Source organism: Tympanuchus pallidicinctus, unplaced genomic scaffold (assembly GCF_026119805.1).
Source record: "Tympanuchus pallidicinctus isolate F22 unplaced genomic scaffold, pur_lepc_1.0 scaffold3, whole genome shotgun sequence".
NCBI classification, from domain to species: Eukaryota; Metazoa; Chordata; class Aves; order Galliformes; family Phasianidae; genus Tympanuchus; species Tympanuchus pallidicinctus.
In genome coordinates, this window is record NW_026294747.1 from 74,258,904 (window position 1) to 74,276,288 (window position 17,385).

Genomic DNA, 17,385 nt, shown 5'->3' on the forward strand with positions numbered 1-17,385 from the left:
GTTATTATTGTCTTCTTTCAAAGGGGAAAAAATATTTTTCTTTGTTCCACATCAAGTAGCCACTTGAGGAAGAACCATGACTTGATTGCATCTTCTTTCCTGATTCTGCTGTCTCTGTTCTCAGAGTGTGCGTATTGGTCTTTTTTAGAACTGGGTGATTTTATGTTTACTTTTATACTGCTAAGTGGGATTTTTTTTAATAATCTATGGCAGATCTTTTTTTCCTTTATGTTGTATCTTTATTTTCCCTTTCACATTCCTGTAAACACTTTAATAACACTTTAATAATCATTAATAACACTTTAGTAATTAAACCTATCATGACTTCTCCTTGGTAACATCATGCTGGTTTTTATTTATTTCTGATTTTCTACTGTTTTTTTTCAAACCATTCAGAATGTTGTTTAAGTGATTTCTTGTCCTCAGTCTCACTGAATCTGATCATCAGTTCTGGCAGGGGAGCTCAGCTGAACTTAGGTGGATAAGTATCTGCAATTGTTTAGTCCACTAAGTGTAAATGAAAATGTTCAAATAATCTTAAAAACTATACCTCTGGTTTTTATCAAGCTTAATTTTTTTCCCCTAGATCTACATATTTCTTCACATTTTTCTGTTTTTCTGAGCTTTTACTCATGAAACAAAAATGTCTATTTGTTTGCAGGGTTGGTTTCTTCCTTTTACTTTTTTTTTTTTTTTTTTTAAGATTTACAAATTAAAGTCTTCATATTAACTTTAGGTCTGGGATTTCACTAAAGGTGTATCCCTCGTTGTCTGTGTTGCACTTGATTTGTTGTGATCTGATGGGAAAATTGCTCACTATCTGACGTTTGTTTTTCAGAAACGAAGTAAAATGAGAATGTAAAGCATTGCATTGTAGGCATTCGTGATAGTTTTCATTGTGGTGGCTTCATTAAAGAGCTTTTAAGCAAGTACTTGAATTCTCTGCTCTGAGTTCTCGTACTGGTAAGCACATATTTACTCTTAGTCAGTTGGTTTTGTTTCCTATCTTGTTTTATTTATTTAACCTGGACTGTAAGGAGGCACAGAGAAGGGAGCAGTAAAGTCTGTAGTAGCTTGGCTGTTGGCAGAGGCTGATACTGCCTGGTCTTTTGAAGTGCTGCATTAATCACCCTCATGTGCTGCTGCTTTGATTGGTGAGGTTTCGTTATATAGAGCTGATGCACCGGGGGGCTGCTGCTGATAGCTTTTGTACTTGAAATTCTTCAGTATTATTAAGATGCACAACTTAAGTCCTCACAGCTTTTAATGTAAAACTGACCAGAAAATCAATTTCTAGATTTCTTATTTGAGGAACAGTATAAATGAGCATGGTTAGTTCTGAGCATCTGTTTTTAATGTAAGGGAACACTTTTAAATCAATTACTTGGATATTTTCTGAAATTAGTTTCTAGATATTTAATCTGTGATTTTATTAGTGTTTTGGGTTGTGATCCAGTGTTTGTGGTACTTTCATCAGATTTTATCAAAAAATGTGTTTACAGCATAATTGTGTGCTGATGATGAAGACCTTCATATTCCTTAAATAAGTGCTCTTTTCTGTGTTTGCATCCCTCATAGTAGCTTCTTCAAAGAAAAATCCACCAGTCTTTAAATTTATGACAGGAGAACAGAGGAGTCAAAATAGAAAGCAGTAATTAAGTTGTGTTTTGCTCATGTAGGAATGTCTAAAAGTTTTGTGTGTTTTTTTCTTCCAGTTAATAGATTTCCATATTTGTGTACACACAGCTTTTAATGTCAATGCTTCCTTAAAATATAATTTTAATGGAGTAATATAAGTTTATGAATTAAAAGGAAACCTTTTTTTTTTTCCTGAATCAGACTTTTATTTATTAGGCGACCTGTGCTGTATCGTAACATGCTGCAGAGAATTTAGGGAAACCTGAACAGTGAGATACGTACTGTTCATATTGCATGAATTGTACTGACCCCACTAGATGGTGCTAATTGATAAATATAAGGGTGTGTTTGTGTTTAACTCAGAGGATATATACGTTCCTATTTGTAATTAAACCTTGTTGAGGTTTGAATTGTTTAATTCTTCTTAATGAACTGTACCACAGTGATCTCCTCAATGTTAGGAATTCAGGGAACCTGAATGGCACTGGAACTAGGATTAAGTGCATTGGCTAAAGGACTGTAAGGGTGGTATTTGCTGTACTAAGCAGGAATAAATCAAACTTCATTATTTAAATTTGGTATGCTCTGCCTGAATAGTGAAAGTGAAAAAGCACAAGCTTGTGCCAAGGTTTTGCAGTCGGTACACAGAGAATCCTGTGTTGTCTGTTTTCTTTCAGTAATGTTCAATCAGCATTTGTGTAAAATCTTAGATGTGAAGTGATCAGAGTCTGAAAAATCTGTCAGACAATGAGAAGAGCAGTTTTTAGCCATTATTCACATTAGAGAACTGCTTGCTTACTGAGCAGGGTTAAGAAAGTTATTTCCTATAGATTTATATTGATAACAAAACAGTGGAAATCGTTTACTTTTGGAAAAATGAAATGCAAATTAGCTTATTTGTAATTATGGAGAAGTAAAAAACCTCAATTCAAAATCGTGGTGAGTGCTTCAAAACTGTAGTATCAGGAGAAATTAAAACTACAAAAACAAGTTGTTTACATGTTAAACAGATTACTGGGCAACTGATAGCCTTTTACTGTTAATATATGTAACCTTTCTTTTTTACTGTTGTTTTCTGAAGAAATGAGAATTTATTAGAAGTATTCAATCTAGGCACATCTATATATTTTAGAATCTAAGTGAGATCCTGAACTTAGTCTTTAAGTAATCCTACTAGCAGTCATCTTGAGACTACCGGCTCTTCTTGTGTAGTGCTCCCTCCCATTCCTTGCTAGCAGACTTCCAACGATTCTCAGCTTTCCATATATCCCACTTTAATTTAAATTGTCTTTAGCTATAATTGATACAATAGAACTGCATGCTTGTTTATCATTAAAAACAAACAACATTGTGGTAGCTTCTTTATTTAGAAATGCTTATTTCTTTTGACTTTTTTGTTTATTTGATTTTCTTATATTGTCTTGTTTTAAGTGATTTCTCCATATTCTTGGTATGATATCACCGAAGTACACAGACTCTGGGAATAATTTAACATAAATTGGCATTAGCATTGGTGTGGAAAGCATTGTAAATTCAAATTCACTTTCTGACTCCTCACTAATCAGCAAACTAGCATAAAGCATTGGAAAACAGTGTAATATTAGTTTTTTTTCTTTTTTAGGTTGCTGAATTAGGTAATCAAATGAATAGCAAATCATGAATTGTTCAGGATTGCAGTTTTCTTATACATCTGTCAGAAGTAAGGTTACAATTGTTACTGTCTATTTTGAGCTGAGGAGAACTTCATATGATAGCTTCCAAAGCTCAGTCAATTTGGTGTCAGTGTGGTCTTTCTCTTTACTCTCTAGCTGCATCTGTTGTGTTTCTATCCCCTCTCATTAAACAGTATAATTATTTATTTCTCTTTTTGAATGAGAAATGATTTTTTTCCTTGAAATGAGCAAATCTGATACTCATGTTCAAAAATGGCAAAGAATGGTGGCTACAGGAAAGACAGAAAGTTTTCTCTCAAACTTATTAGAGATGCTTAAATTCTAACTCCTATAATCAAATTTTTGCCTTTTGGGTTACATAAGAACAGTAGCACTAATGCCATTATAAAAAATTCTGTTAAAGCTGAAGAAACTTTTGTGTTTCCTAAAATCTGACAGGTATCAAGATTTGAAGAAATATTCCATCCATGTTTTGTATCAATTTGTTTTGTTTGTTACACATGATAATAATTTACATCGGTGTGGTATGCATTTTGCAAGTCTTCTTTTGCATGACTAAAACACACACACTTGATGCAATCTAGAAGGGTAGTATCAAGACTATCCTCAAGTCTGGGGAAAAAAAGTAATTATGCCTTAAGTATTTCAGTACATATATGCATATATCTATCTAATGTATCTGCACTATATAGATAGATATATACACAGTATAAATATACTGATCAGACTGAGTTCATCAGTGTCCTGAATGAAATAAGATTTTCCTCAAGTTTTCTATTTAGAATCATTGTAGAAACATCAGCTGTTTGATTGTTGCTGTAAGGATTATTTCCATCTGGGTTTCATTACTTTCTGTGTAATTTTACTGAGTTGCGTTTCTTCAGAACTGAAGGGCATCAGAAGAAGTTGTAATTTATTTCGTACTTGCATGAAGTGTTCTTTAAGTAAAAGTATATTTAAATAAGTTACTTAGCAAGACGAATTGTTTATATGACAGTTATGTCAGTAAAATAATTCATTACAATATTCAGCTCATTATCCGAAGCTGGAAATTAAAAAAAAATACTGAGGTTACAGTGTGTGTATATATACATATATATATGCATCAGATGAGAAGTCATTTCAGTAGAGTTGGTTTGAAAATCAAGTACGTTTTGTGACCTTTATTAGTCATAGAAACCCCACAGGGATCATCAAGTCCTACCCTGGGCTCCACGCAGCACCACCCAAACCTGATGTCTGAGAGCAGTGCTCAAAAGCTCCTTGAACTCTGGCACTCAGGGATCCCTTTCTGCAGGGCTGCCCTCCAGCCTCTCATCCTCCTGTCCATGCGTGTAATCTGGGGCTGCCCCATTCCAGGTGCCAAATCTGGCCCTTGCTCTTGTTGAATTTCAAGTGGTTGGTGACTGCTCTGCCATCCTATTTCTCGAAGTCTCTTTGTGAGACAGCTCTGTGCAAGTTACCCTTGAGGGAGTCAACAGCTTCTGCAAAGTCTTTGTCTTCCCGTTAATGATGAGCTAACAGATGCTCAGTTTCTTTGGCAATGTGCTCTGAAATTTTGAAGAAAAAATAGTGTAATAATCCCAAGTATTATTACAAATTTAGATTGCAAATGGATGGTTTTGTTGTATGGATGATCGATTTCCTGTATCTGTAGGAATTATTTCCTTGAATCAACCAAACAGGAGAATGCAGAAACTTGCTGCTTTTTCTTTTTTTGTTTTTTCTTTTTCTTTTTTTTTCCACAGAAGGAGAGAGGAAGAGAGGAAATATGCTTTTAGTAAAAGATATGGTCTGTTTTGTGAATGATTAAGCCTTGTCATTGTCTTCATGGGAAGAGGAGTTAGAAATAAAACACTTACATGACCCTACCCCAAAATCTTTCTTTTAAATCTGTAACCTTCATTCAAGAAGAGATGTTTATTAAGGTTGCAGTAAAAGGAGTGGTAGGTGGGCAGTGTGCTCCTAAATGACAGTATATAGATAGAAAAGTGTAAAGTGCAAAAGGCTTTTAATGAACTGCTGTCAGAAACTTTTCTTGAATCTTTTATAAAATTTTAGGTGCTTTTGTATATACCAGTGTATTGTTTTCAAAGAATTGATACAGTTTTATTTTAGTGAATTCAGATGGGTATGTGATTAGTTTATTGTTCCGATTTTGTTTTAATTATAAATGCATTATGAAGGGCACTGTGTTAAAACTGAAGGGTTGTTTCAAAATCCACGGGCTTCTGTTTGAGGATTTGTTGTTTCAAAGAATACCGAGTTTGATGTTCTTGTTTGTTCTCTTTTTCTTACCAAAAATAAAAAAATCTGTTTGAGAACTTGAAGTCCTTACCTCACACAAGAGAGTGGCTTCATTCAAATTTGGAATTGTTCTGATGCTCTTTCCTTTAGAAATGGGGTTAAAAGTGTAGAAAAACAATTTTGGAAATACTGTACACGGTAGCCATGTAAGCTGTTTGGCTCTAAAGGGGCAAGAAAATTTATTTTGGAGCAAGTGCAACTTGTTTGGCTTTGGTCTGAACTTCCTCTGCCTTCCTAGGGACACTCTTCCTATAAGCAAAGTCATCAAAACCTTTTCTTATTACTGACTGAAAAAAAAAGTGTGTTTGAATGAAGTCTGTGAAATCTCATATAATAGCAGCTTTATTTTATTGTATAAGAAACAATGAATTCAAAGTGAAAAGTGTTTCTAACAGAAAAATAAACATTTTAAGAAACTCTGCAAGGAATATGTGGGGTTGCAGCCAACATTTAATCTGTTCTGCTTGACGTTGCAAAAATAAAATAACTAATGTATTAGCCTTATTACCATATGCTTGCATATTCATTCAGATCCAAATTTTCCTATTCTTTAGTCCTTTCTCTTTTTCCTTATTTATGATGTGGTGAGGTAAATTTTAAATGAATTAAATATGTATGTATGTATAAAACACTAGCTTTTAAAAAATAAAGGGAAAAAAGGGCAACACCTCACAAGCTAAGCTATAAAGGGATTAAAGTCATGAAGATAATAAATTGCTCTATTTGTAAAAGAAAATGAATAAGGAAATACAAATTTTATCTAATTCCCATTGTAATCTTTAACCTTAGTTTTATCGTCCTTCTTCAATTACAACAATCAATTGTATGAAAACTAGATGACAGACCATTGTTAAGGAAAAAAAGGTATGCTAATTGTTCATTGGTGGATTGCAAACTGAATGTAAGGCAGCGGCCTGAAAAACAGATGCAGCATGAGAAAGTAGAAGTAAAAATAGAAAGCATAGGAATCTTTCCTTTTTCTTTATTCAAAATTAAGTACAGTCACTAATTAAGTAGAATACAGAATAGGGGAATATAGAAATTCCAGAAGAGAACCATTGAAATGATTACAGGCCTGCAAAGTATGATCCATTAGGGGAGACTGAAAGAGTTTGAGTCTGACTTAGAAATGACTGGAGAGGTACCTAAATTTTTTATGTTGAAGAGGTTATTAAAAAGCCAAAGCAGCTAATTTGTTCTCCAGTGTACACTCAGAAGTTTGAAAATCAATTTACAGCAAAGTAAAAAGAAGTTAGACATTAGGAAAATGTTCCTAATGGTAAGTGCAGTTAAGATCTTTCAGAGTGGACATTATTAGCAAATGTTAAGTACAAACAATTTTCCTTCAAGTAGCTGGATGAACTTCTATGACCCCTCAAGGTTCCCTCTTTCCTTGCTTGCTGTTAGAGAACCTTTGATGAGAAAATACTGATACTCGTCAAAGTTGTAAGTCAAGCTGTACATTTAACTGCATGAACGAATTGCACAACAGTCTGCTTAAAGGGTATAGTTTTGTATAAACCACCACCTGCCCACATATCTTTTTCTCCTGGGCACTAATTTGCTTTTGCATGCTTCAGTGTTTTGTGTTCATGTGCCTTGCATGTTTTGTGCCTAGTACCTATATCCCTGAGAAGGCACCATGGAGGACTGTTGGCAGAATTGGGGTTCGTGAACAACACTTACCTGAAGTGTATTGCTGGAAATCTGTAGAATGCACCTTTGATTTCCTGGCTATGGGAAAAGAGAAGGTTAAGTGAGATTGCTGTCCTTTACGTGGCCTCTTTTGTTTTCTGAAATTGTCCTGTTCAGTTTCTGTATTCTTATGCAGGAAGTCACGTCAGTGAAATTTCCATATTAAACATAAAACTCTAAGATTCATCTGTTCCTTGCTTCCTGATGAATGTGCTTGCTCTTCATCAGCTACCCCAACATGTTCCGTGGTACCCAAACAAAAGTAAATTTGCAGCACATTATTTTCTTAGTAGTTACCAGATCTTGCTTTTAACTACACATTAAGGAGGGAATTGCTACTTTTCCATTTTGCAGATGGAGAATTGACAGACTGTCATTCAGGAATGTGGTGGTGAAGTGGGAAATCAGTTACTCACAATCATATAATATTGGCTCATGTCCTGGAACTTTTGCTTTATATTTGATGCAATTTAATATCATTACTGGGAATGAAATTTTCTTTACAAACTTAGAGTAGATAGCTATGATTTATGCATTTTTATTTTGTTTGTCTTTTCTAAAATACATAATGATAAATTCTTAGCAATGTTCTGTGCCTCTTAACTATAATTCAAGTCAATTGGCCTAAGTAGAATTTGATTTAAAAGCTATATGTATTCTGAGAGAGTCAGTTTTTAAGATAATGTGTTGAGTGTTTGATGTGAATTTGCATTTGATTTACTGTTTAGTTTTCCTGTACTTCATATGTTCATCATACCACACAGTTGTTCTTATATTTATGTTCATTAGCATGGCAATGCTGCAATGATAAGTACAATAGGAAGGTTTGGAAAAAGATGAGTAATTTTGCATTCAGCCCATATTTCTGTATTGTGTAAATAGACTTGTAGACACCCACTAAATGATGAAAATAAGAGGAAAAAAAGACTATTCTGACTCCTTTCATCTGGTACATTAGATTTCTGAGTGGAGAAAAGAACGGAATTAAATGATGTTTAATGAAAGCTCTGTATCAAGCAAAACATGCATGCTCTTTCAACAAAGATAAGATGAAATTGTAGTTCTGCAATGTTTTTATAGCTATTTTCATTTGTTTCATGATACCCCTTCATTTCTTTTTCTTCTAAGTACTTCATTTTACCTTGGCTCAAAGTTGTTAGTGAGTTTAGACAGTAAACCCCAAAGTTAAGCCAGTGTCATTAGTGATCAAATGAAACCCTAATCCTCATCTTGAAATCTGTGAGAAATCTGACTTTGGGATTATTCATAAATGTGTTCTTTGAGGTCAGTTTGGTTCTGGAATGAGTTCTCTTGCTCCTATAAATACAGACGCAGGACATGTGAAGCCAAAGTGAGCACTAATTGCCTGGCAATTTCTATTCTGCTTTCATCTGCCCTTCTGTACACGTATTATGGCTTTTCAGTGCAAACATAGTTCTCTCTGTAGTCGTATCTCCCTGGTTTGTGGTGCTACTAGTGGAATAAAGACTTTGTTGTAAACCATAAATTTGAATTTTTAAATTGAAATTTTGATGAGCTGTTAATACAAGAGAATCTTTTCTTATGCATCCATGCAAACAACTAACCAGATGGTACAGAAGTTGTGTGACTTTTAGCAGGGTATTTATTTCAGATGCTTCTGTTGCTGATATGCTGAGAATTAAGTGACAGAGAGCAGTTGAGGGAGATGTTCTTCTACTCTTATGGACTTTGTACAACAATATTCTCAGTGCTTGTCAGCTAGATGCATCTTAGTGCTTAGTAGATGTAGCATTCCAGTTCAGATCTGGAGTGCATTTTTTTAATACAATTAGCTACCTTTTCAGCCAGTGCAGCTTTGGTTTGTGTCAGCAAGCATCAGTAATCCACTACAAGAGCTGGATTCCTTTCTGATGAAACTAATCAAGATTAGCTGCTAACAATTGTTTGGCAGACTAGACCTAAGTAGGCTAGTCTGGAATACAACCCCAGAAATGGTGAGTAGCTCCTCAGCGCAGTCATCCTTTTGCATTACACACAGACTGTTGCATGTTTTCACACATGCTCATGATTTTGCAGGTATCTAATCTCCATGCTGAGATACCTCATCCAGCAAGATTATCCCTAGATAAGGGAATGTTTATGTAACTAGGAACAGGACAGAAACTTCTGGTGATACAGAACTGCTCCCTGTCTTTGCATGATTGTCAGTACAAACTTCCCACAAAATCACCTTTGCTGTGTACTGTCAGGGTGGTCACTGATGTAAAAAAAAAAAAAAAAAAGAAAAAAAAAAGCTCTTATCCAGTGGTGTTGGCTGTATGTCTGTTAGTGGCACAGCTGTGCACTTGGAAAAATATGCTCACAAATGCCTGTCAGCTTCTTTGTCTTTTACGTGCTAGTATGATTCACTGATGTCGATGCAGTGTTTTGGGCATTACAAATATTTGCTTAAATATTTTTACACATATATTCTTGCACCAATTAAATAGTCTAACTTTGTCTCCCATTAAATTTTTGGCATCTTATTCCTCCTGGATCTTGGATTTATGTCGTTCCTGCATTTTGCTTCCTTGTAGTCTCACCCCCACTGACATTCATTGCATGCACTTCACAAACAAGGACAACCTGCCAGCTCTAAATCCCACATTGTGCCATGGTGGTGTAACACAATGTGTGTTTTCTTCAGAAATGTTGTGTTTATTCTCTTAGCTGTTTCCTCATAACATAAAGATAGATTGAATAATACATATCACAAATAAAAGTCACCTGGAGGGAAAAAAAAGTAAGCATTCTTTTCACTTTGTATGTAAAATTTAATTCTGGTGCTTTCTCAGATATTTTTATATCATTGTATGTGTGCCTCCAAACTAGAGTGCTAATGTGAATGTGAACTTATTGCCTGAAAGGCAGTTACAGCTGACTGAATTGTGTTGGTCACCAAAACTCTGTATTCAGAAAACAGAAAAAAAGGAAAGTAGAAACTTGGGAAATAAAAGTGTAAGAAAGGAAAGAAATACAAAGCTGAATTAAAGATGTAGAGAAAGAACGAGTCTGGAGGAGGTTGTAAAGACTGAAGAGCAAAAGTTTTAATGTCTGCATCTTTTAGGATTATTTTTAATTTTTAGACTTCTGTCTCTGTTATGAAAATGTATTTTGCCTCAGCGTGCAGAACATTTAAAACTCCATTAGTTTTAGCAGTTCTCAGCATTTAGTGTAGCTCGTTGGCACTGAGGAGAAGCTGTTTTTTTTCCAAGCAGGCTTCAAAGAACTCCACTTTCAGTTTCCTTTAAAAATGTTCTGTTTTTATGCATGAAGCAGTAAATCCAACAAACAGTTAAAGAATATATTTTTTTCAAGTTCAGATAAAGGAGGTGACATGCCTCATGTTGTCTTTTTTGTGTGGAGCCATCCAATGGAGAAATGGTCCATTTAAGTTGGTGCTCCAACTTAAGTTTGCCAGAAACTTAGTAGGTGAAAGTGTTCTGTTGGATTTCTGATAAATCTTAGCTGGTAGGACAGCTAAAGGCTACCCATTCTGGTATGAAATCACTATTTTGTCCTGTGTAAAGCCTTTCAGAAAAGTCCTGCTTACACAATTATATCAGACCTTGCTGAATATTAGTAGAATTATTCTTGTACTAAGGGGATTTCATCCCTGTAGGAGCTGGGCTCTTCCCTATGTTTTGTCAGGCAAATGCTAGGTACCTGGAATGTATCACAGGATCACAGAATTGTAGGGGTTGGAAGGGACCTCCAGAGATCATCGAGTCCAACCCCTCTGCCAAAGCAGGTTCCCTACAGCAGGTCGCACAGGTCGGCATCCAGGCAGGTCTGGAACATCTCCAGAGAAGGAGACTCCACCACCTCCCTGGGCAGCCTGTTCCAGTGCTCCGTCACCTCACTGTAAAGAAGTTCTTGCGCACATTTGTGCAGAACTTCCTATGCTGCAGTTTCCAGCCGTTTCCCCTTGTCCTGTCTCCACTCACCACTGAAAAGAATTTGTCCTCGCCATTCTGCCCCCCACACCTCAGATACTTACAGACCTGGATCAGGTCCCTCTCGGTCTTCTTTTCTCAAGGCTGAACAGACCCAGTTCACTCAGCCTTTCCTCATAGGAGAGATGCTCCAGGCCCCTCACCATCTTTGTGGCCCTCCGCTGGACTCTTTCCAAGAGATCCCTGTCTTTTTTGTACTGGGGAGCCCAGAACTGGACACAGAATGTAGGAAACCTGAAGAAGAAACTAAACTTGTGTGGTAGGATTCTTTGCTCAAGGTGCTTGTTTTTTCTGACTTGGAATATTTTCTGTGGATTTTGAAATGGGGGCACTGCAGAAAACTTATTTCCACTTTACTTTGTTATAGAAATCTTAATTCAGTCTGTTTTATGCAGGTGCAATTTCCCTTGCCTACAAATGTGCCAAAGTAGTGTAAATTTGCAAATGATTGTTCCTCCCTTTTGGAATTTTTTTCTGGAGTGAGTAGATTGTCAGTGTTTGCAGAGCCTCCTATATGTACCCAAAGACCCCTACAGTGAAAGAGATAGGTAATCTTAACAAAAAATAATTTAAAAAAAAAACCCAAAACCTCAGCAACTTAGCCATCTGTTCGGTAGAACAGCTTTACATGTTTTCTTTACAATACATAACTCTTGCTTTAACAAACTCTCTCATCTGTGAAGAGACATTTTCAGGGTTCCAGCACTACATCTAAATGTCAGAAGAACTTGAAACATTATGTTTTCTTCTTTTTAAAGCATTACTCAGACCCTCCCTTGGTTCCGTAGGTTTCCACTAGAGAGATGGCAACAGCATTAAAGTTACTGGACAGCCAGAGCAAAATACAGGATAACTTTGGCTTTCCTATTAAATAGAATACTTTTGAATGAAGCTCAAATAGATGGTTGCAAATATGAGATGCTTTATTCTACATAATAAATGCGTTCTCTTCTTCCATATTGAATCAGCTCACATACTGCTGTCAAAAGTGTTCCAGGATAGTTGTAATCTGTACTACAGCTGCATTTCGTTCAGTGACATTGGCAGAGGGACACAGTGCTTGCACCACTTCTGTTTTGCTTTTCAACTCAGTTTGCAGGGCTTGAACCATCTTCATTCTCAGCAATACTGCCACTAAATCTACATATTAAAAATTTAAATTCTAGTTATGTGGGTATTGAATTGTGGAAATTCAGTATTAATTGTGGATATATGAGCACAATTTACAAATCTCAAATGTGGAGAAATAATTAGCTGAAAGATAGCTTGTGGAGAAGTTTCCAGAAAGTTTGGTAGTGCGAATGGCAGGTTTTTGAAGGTGATAGTAATTAAATGCAGTTATTCATCACCCTGAAGTCTGGGAAATTCGAAGGCTACAGGTAAGTGTACAAGTTTGCTCTGTTATCCTTGAAAAATAACAAAGGAAAGGCAAGTGCTGCACCCATCTTCAAAACACGACAAAAATACAATGAGTCAGCTCTGATCTGTGGGGAAATTACGGAGCAGGTCATATTGGAATGCATTTCTGGACATCTGGAGAGAAGGAGCTACCTGAAAGCATATTTTTGCCTCACTGAAACTTTTGCTTTGCCTATTGAACTGCACCAGAGTTCCTGTGCTAGTGCATTCAGGAAGCAATTATATGTAAGCACTGCATAAATTATGAGTGCATCGGTTATCCAGAAGTTAGAGGTAGGCGGCATCTGTGGGAGAGCACTAGGAAGTTTTTATGATATAATGTTTATTTCATACTCATCTGAAATGTAATCCCTGTATTGTGCACTGATTGCAGCTTTGTGCATAGAACAGTGTTCTTTTAAGATTTGCTTATGCAACTCCTTCGTATTACAAAAAAGTGAAAGATATTGCCACATACAGATCTGATTAAAACACACCCTGTGATTCACTGAACAAACAAGGCAAAATAGTGCCCATTAAATCACATCAGAAGTTTTTAGAAAAAATCACCTGTGTTGCAACTTGAATGGAAGTGTGCTGAGGGTGCATTGTCTTTCTCCGGAGAACGTGGAAGGTTTCTCAGTGGAATCAGTGCATAGTGCTATTCCAGCAAATGAGTAAAACTTCTACTGCAAAGTAGCAGAACTCGATATCCAGAACTGTTCTGTTATTATAGGTAGATTTTCCCACTTCCTTGATTAGCTCTGGTTGTTTGCAGCAGACTTGCTTGGGCAGTTACAATCTTTAACTCCTCCATAATCAATTAAAACCTTCATGATTTTCTTAAATGCTTAGCTGAACTCTGATATCCACTGTTGGGAAAATAAGAATTTCGTTTTAGCCTTTGCTGGCAATGGAGAGAGCTGTTAATTTATTGAAGTTACGTTGTACCTTCTCTTGTAAACCTAGTCTTTGTTGCATAAATTTACAATTTTATAACACGTTTTACGGGAGTGTCCTGGCATCTTTTAAAATTTCACTGATAAAGATGCTTTCAGGTTGTCCAGTGTAAAATTGGAAGTGGCTTCTTTGTTTTGTTTGAGCAGGAAGATAGCAGAGGAGACAGCTTCTAACCTTGAAGCTGATGGAAGCTCAACCTGGAAAAAATCAAGATGTTGTTCGAAGCAATCAAGAAAATGATGGATTCGAGTTTGATTTATTATGTCTTCTAGTCGCTTAAGTTCACAGTCTAAGAAAGTCAAATTTGTGCTAAACTCAGGGAGCTGCTGCTCCTTGCTTTGTTTAGTTTGTGTGCTCTGTATACTAGAAATATGAAGTTTTCCAGTACTTATACTTTGTCCAATATGGATTGCTTTTACTTGTCAGAGTAAACAATGTCTACGTAAGCTGTGTACAATTCAGTCATGTTCTGGAGAAAATGCTGCCTTGCATTTAGTTTCTACTAACTATTCAGAAGAGATCATTTTACATTTTACAATATTTTTGCTTCATGCTTCATCTTGGCATTTCAGAACTTCAGTCCTTTAGCAAACCACTTAGAGAAATCATCTTACCCTGGTTATGGAAACAATGAGGGAATCAGCTACAGCTTGGAGCTTGTTATGCCACATTGCATCAACAAGTATCAGATGGTCTGTACTTCAGGGTGACCTTCAGTCCTGTAGGCTAAATGAATGAAAGCAAGCATAGGCTTAGTAAGTGTTATAAAGGCCATCAGAAAACAATATAAACAACAGACATCATTTGCATGGTATGACCTTGCTGTGGGTGTAGTTGTTAGGAGCTCAGATGGAATCCCAGAGAAGGGGCTGGGGAGAAATGCCAGGCATCACTGGGGGTTCCATACCCCATGGATACAAGGGGTTCCTCAGCAGAGTTCTTAGTCCAGTGTTCCTTGCCAGACCTCATATTCCCTTGCCGAGCGCAAACACTGCTGCTTCTGCAACTCCTTCAAGCATCTGGAGGCCATGCCTTCTTCAAAGCAGTGGGACTGAAGTAGTAATCTCAGGTGAGATGGATTCGCATCAGTCCATACTACCATTGTCTTCTGTTTCTTTCATCTAAATTCAGATTAGTACATCTGTGTACCTTGAGGAAAATCATGTAAATGAAATTGGAGGCTTAATATATCACTCTGTGTCGTTCTGAAATAACTTTTAAGAAACTTGTTAGAAGCTTTAAAGTATTTTGGCTTGTTAAAGCTTTCACACTGGAAAAAATCTAAATTTTGAAATGAATGACTTGTGGAGGAGGGAAGAAGTTGTATATTTAAGTGATGGTATATCCTTTCCTCTTTGGAGAGAAGCAAAGCATGCTGCATGACTCCTCATTAAAAACTTTACATGCTCCTAACTGACTTTAACTTGCTGAAGGATTGCCTTTTTCTTTCAGATGTGTTAGAGTTCATATTAGCACTACTTTACCCTTGTTTCTGAATTATTCTAATGACGGCAGCGGCTCCACCAACCTGTCTGTCAAGATGTGGGTGGCAGGCTATTATTTCACTTCATAAATCATAATTTACAGGGCTTTTTATATCCATCTTGGGGATAAACACTTTATGCTTTGTGTTTTCAGCAGCAATATAAAATGTAATTGATACTTAAAGCAATATGTTAGAAATATGGACATAGAAAACAGGGAGAGAAAAATCACAAATGTTTAGTTTTTCTGTGGGTTGGTCTACATTCTGAGCATTTTTTCCGTCTGATTTCATATTCTTAGCACTTCAACAGAGGATGATGATGAATTACATGTACATGATTGCTGCCTGTAGGTTACTGTAAGGATGTTTCTCTAGTTACAGGCACTCAACGAATCAGTAGCTCAAAAGGGATGTTTTGTAATGTTTCTTGTGCTACTAAATAAACTGATCATTTTGCACTATTGTCTTCTAGATTCATGAAAAACTGCATTATTACGAAAAACAGAACCCTGTGCCCATACTCCACAGTGCAGCAGCCTTGGCAGATGATGTAAGTGTCCCCTGCTGAGATCACTGGTACCAAGTCTCCCAAAAAACTGTCTGCAAGCAAAGCTCCTCATAGTGCAAACATATGAATGTAATCCTCTGAGCTGAAATCATAAGAAGCTGCAAATGTTTCCAAAGGTGCTGTCATCACTGGGCTTGTTGCTGATACTGCTTTGATTTTTATTCACTTGCCTGTTATAAAAACACTGCATGTTAGATAGCCTCTTGTTCTGCTGTAGTAACTACGTAATAGAAATTACAGGTTGGAATTCTACCGGGAGGGAAAAAGCTGTCAACTATTAGTGTTTTGAGAAAGTCACAGACAAGAGGAATGCTTTGGAAAAACAAAGACAAATGAGATAGCAGTCCTGCTGACAGAGCATGAAAAATGATAGATAATACTACAGAAATGAAGCATATGAAATGCTTAGGAAGAGGGCTTGTTAAAAAAAAAAAAAAAAAAAGTTATTTAAGAGAAAGCACAGTAGTGATTTATGGATATTGGAGCTTTCTAAATTACCTTCATAACCAAAAAATAAATGGTAGAAGTGGTCACCATTGATGGAGTAGTTAATTTCCTGTTACTATAATTTTTATTTTAAAGAAAAAAATCCAACCTGCCATTTCTTTCTATTTGGTTAATTCTAGGATTCTGATGAATTGTGCACACACCTGTATAAACTATGACTGAACCTGAGGTAGGCCAGGACAGAGAAATGTTTAATAAACTGTGGTTTAGGTGAAATCCAGAAATCTTTGTTGCACCTGATGATCTCTGGTTGTTTTCTTGGAAAAGGGCATAGGTATTAGAATCTTTTTCAAATACAGCATGTTTGAAACGTCACGTATTTTATAGATGTTTTAAAATCATAACCATTTTTAATATAATTCATAGCTTTTCAAACTATACAAATTGTTAATGTTGTAAATGTAGAATGATAACATTTTAAAGAAAAAACTAAAGTAAACATTTGAAGGCTCTTGAAAAAGGGATATAATGTAATTTAATCATACTTCAGTAGGAGGAGAGCTATATCCTATAACATACCAAATATAATAATGCATCAGTTTTGACATCAGGCATAAATTAATGATATTTTTTTAACCTTCAAGTAGTTTTGAATAATGTTGATAGTAATTTTGAAAATTAGAAACCCAGTTGAAATTCTCTTCATTAAGTTCCTGATGACATATTAATAATCCTTGTTAACGTTTGTTTTATGGATCTCCGGGCTAAAATTCTTAATAAGAATCATTTCTTATTTTTGGATGCAAAACATAATTCTTGATATTTTCAGAAATGCTGAGCAACCTCATTCTCTGTTCAGCTCCATTTAAAATATATAGTGTTGGATATCCCCAAGTTGAAGTAGTCTCTCACTCTTCAGTTTAAGAGAGGTCAGTTTTTTCTTTCCTTACTCCATGGATGTATTATTATGAACATTTTAAAAATACTGCCATGTATAAATATGCATATGTTGGAACATGAATATTTCTAGACATCTGCTGTTTCCAAGCATAGCTTTTTTTTTAATGATCCTATTGCAGGCACTTTGTTGTCGCTTATGTGTGGTTGAACAGCTGGTTTTATGGGCACCGTCCTATGGAACTGGGATGTCCTTTGGCAGCTGAGGTCAGGCCTGCATTTTGCAGGACTTTGTGCATTTTAGTAGCTATCAACAAGCTTTGAGAAGTGGATTTACAT

The 17,385-nt window shown here is 36.0% G+C and overlaps 1 protein-coding gene across 6 annotated transcripts in view; it reads left to right on the plus strand.

Moving 5' to 3' along the window:
• Positions 1–17,385, plus strand: part of MPP7 (MAGUK p55 scaffold protein 7) — a 144,285-nt gene that overhangs the window by 66,517 nt on the left and 60,383 nt on the right. For all 6 annotated transcript variants that reach the window (XM_052693095.1, XM_052693101.1, XM_052693097.1 and 3 more), the window contains one exon: positions 15,607–15,684. In XM_052693095.1, the coding sequence (XP_052549055.1) occupies positions 15,607–15,684 (78 nt within the window). The remainder of the gene's footprint in view (positions 1–15,606; positions 15,685–17,385) is intronic.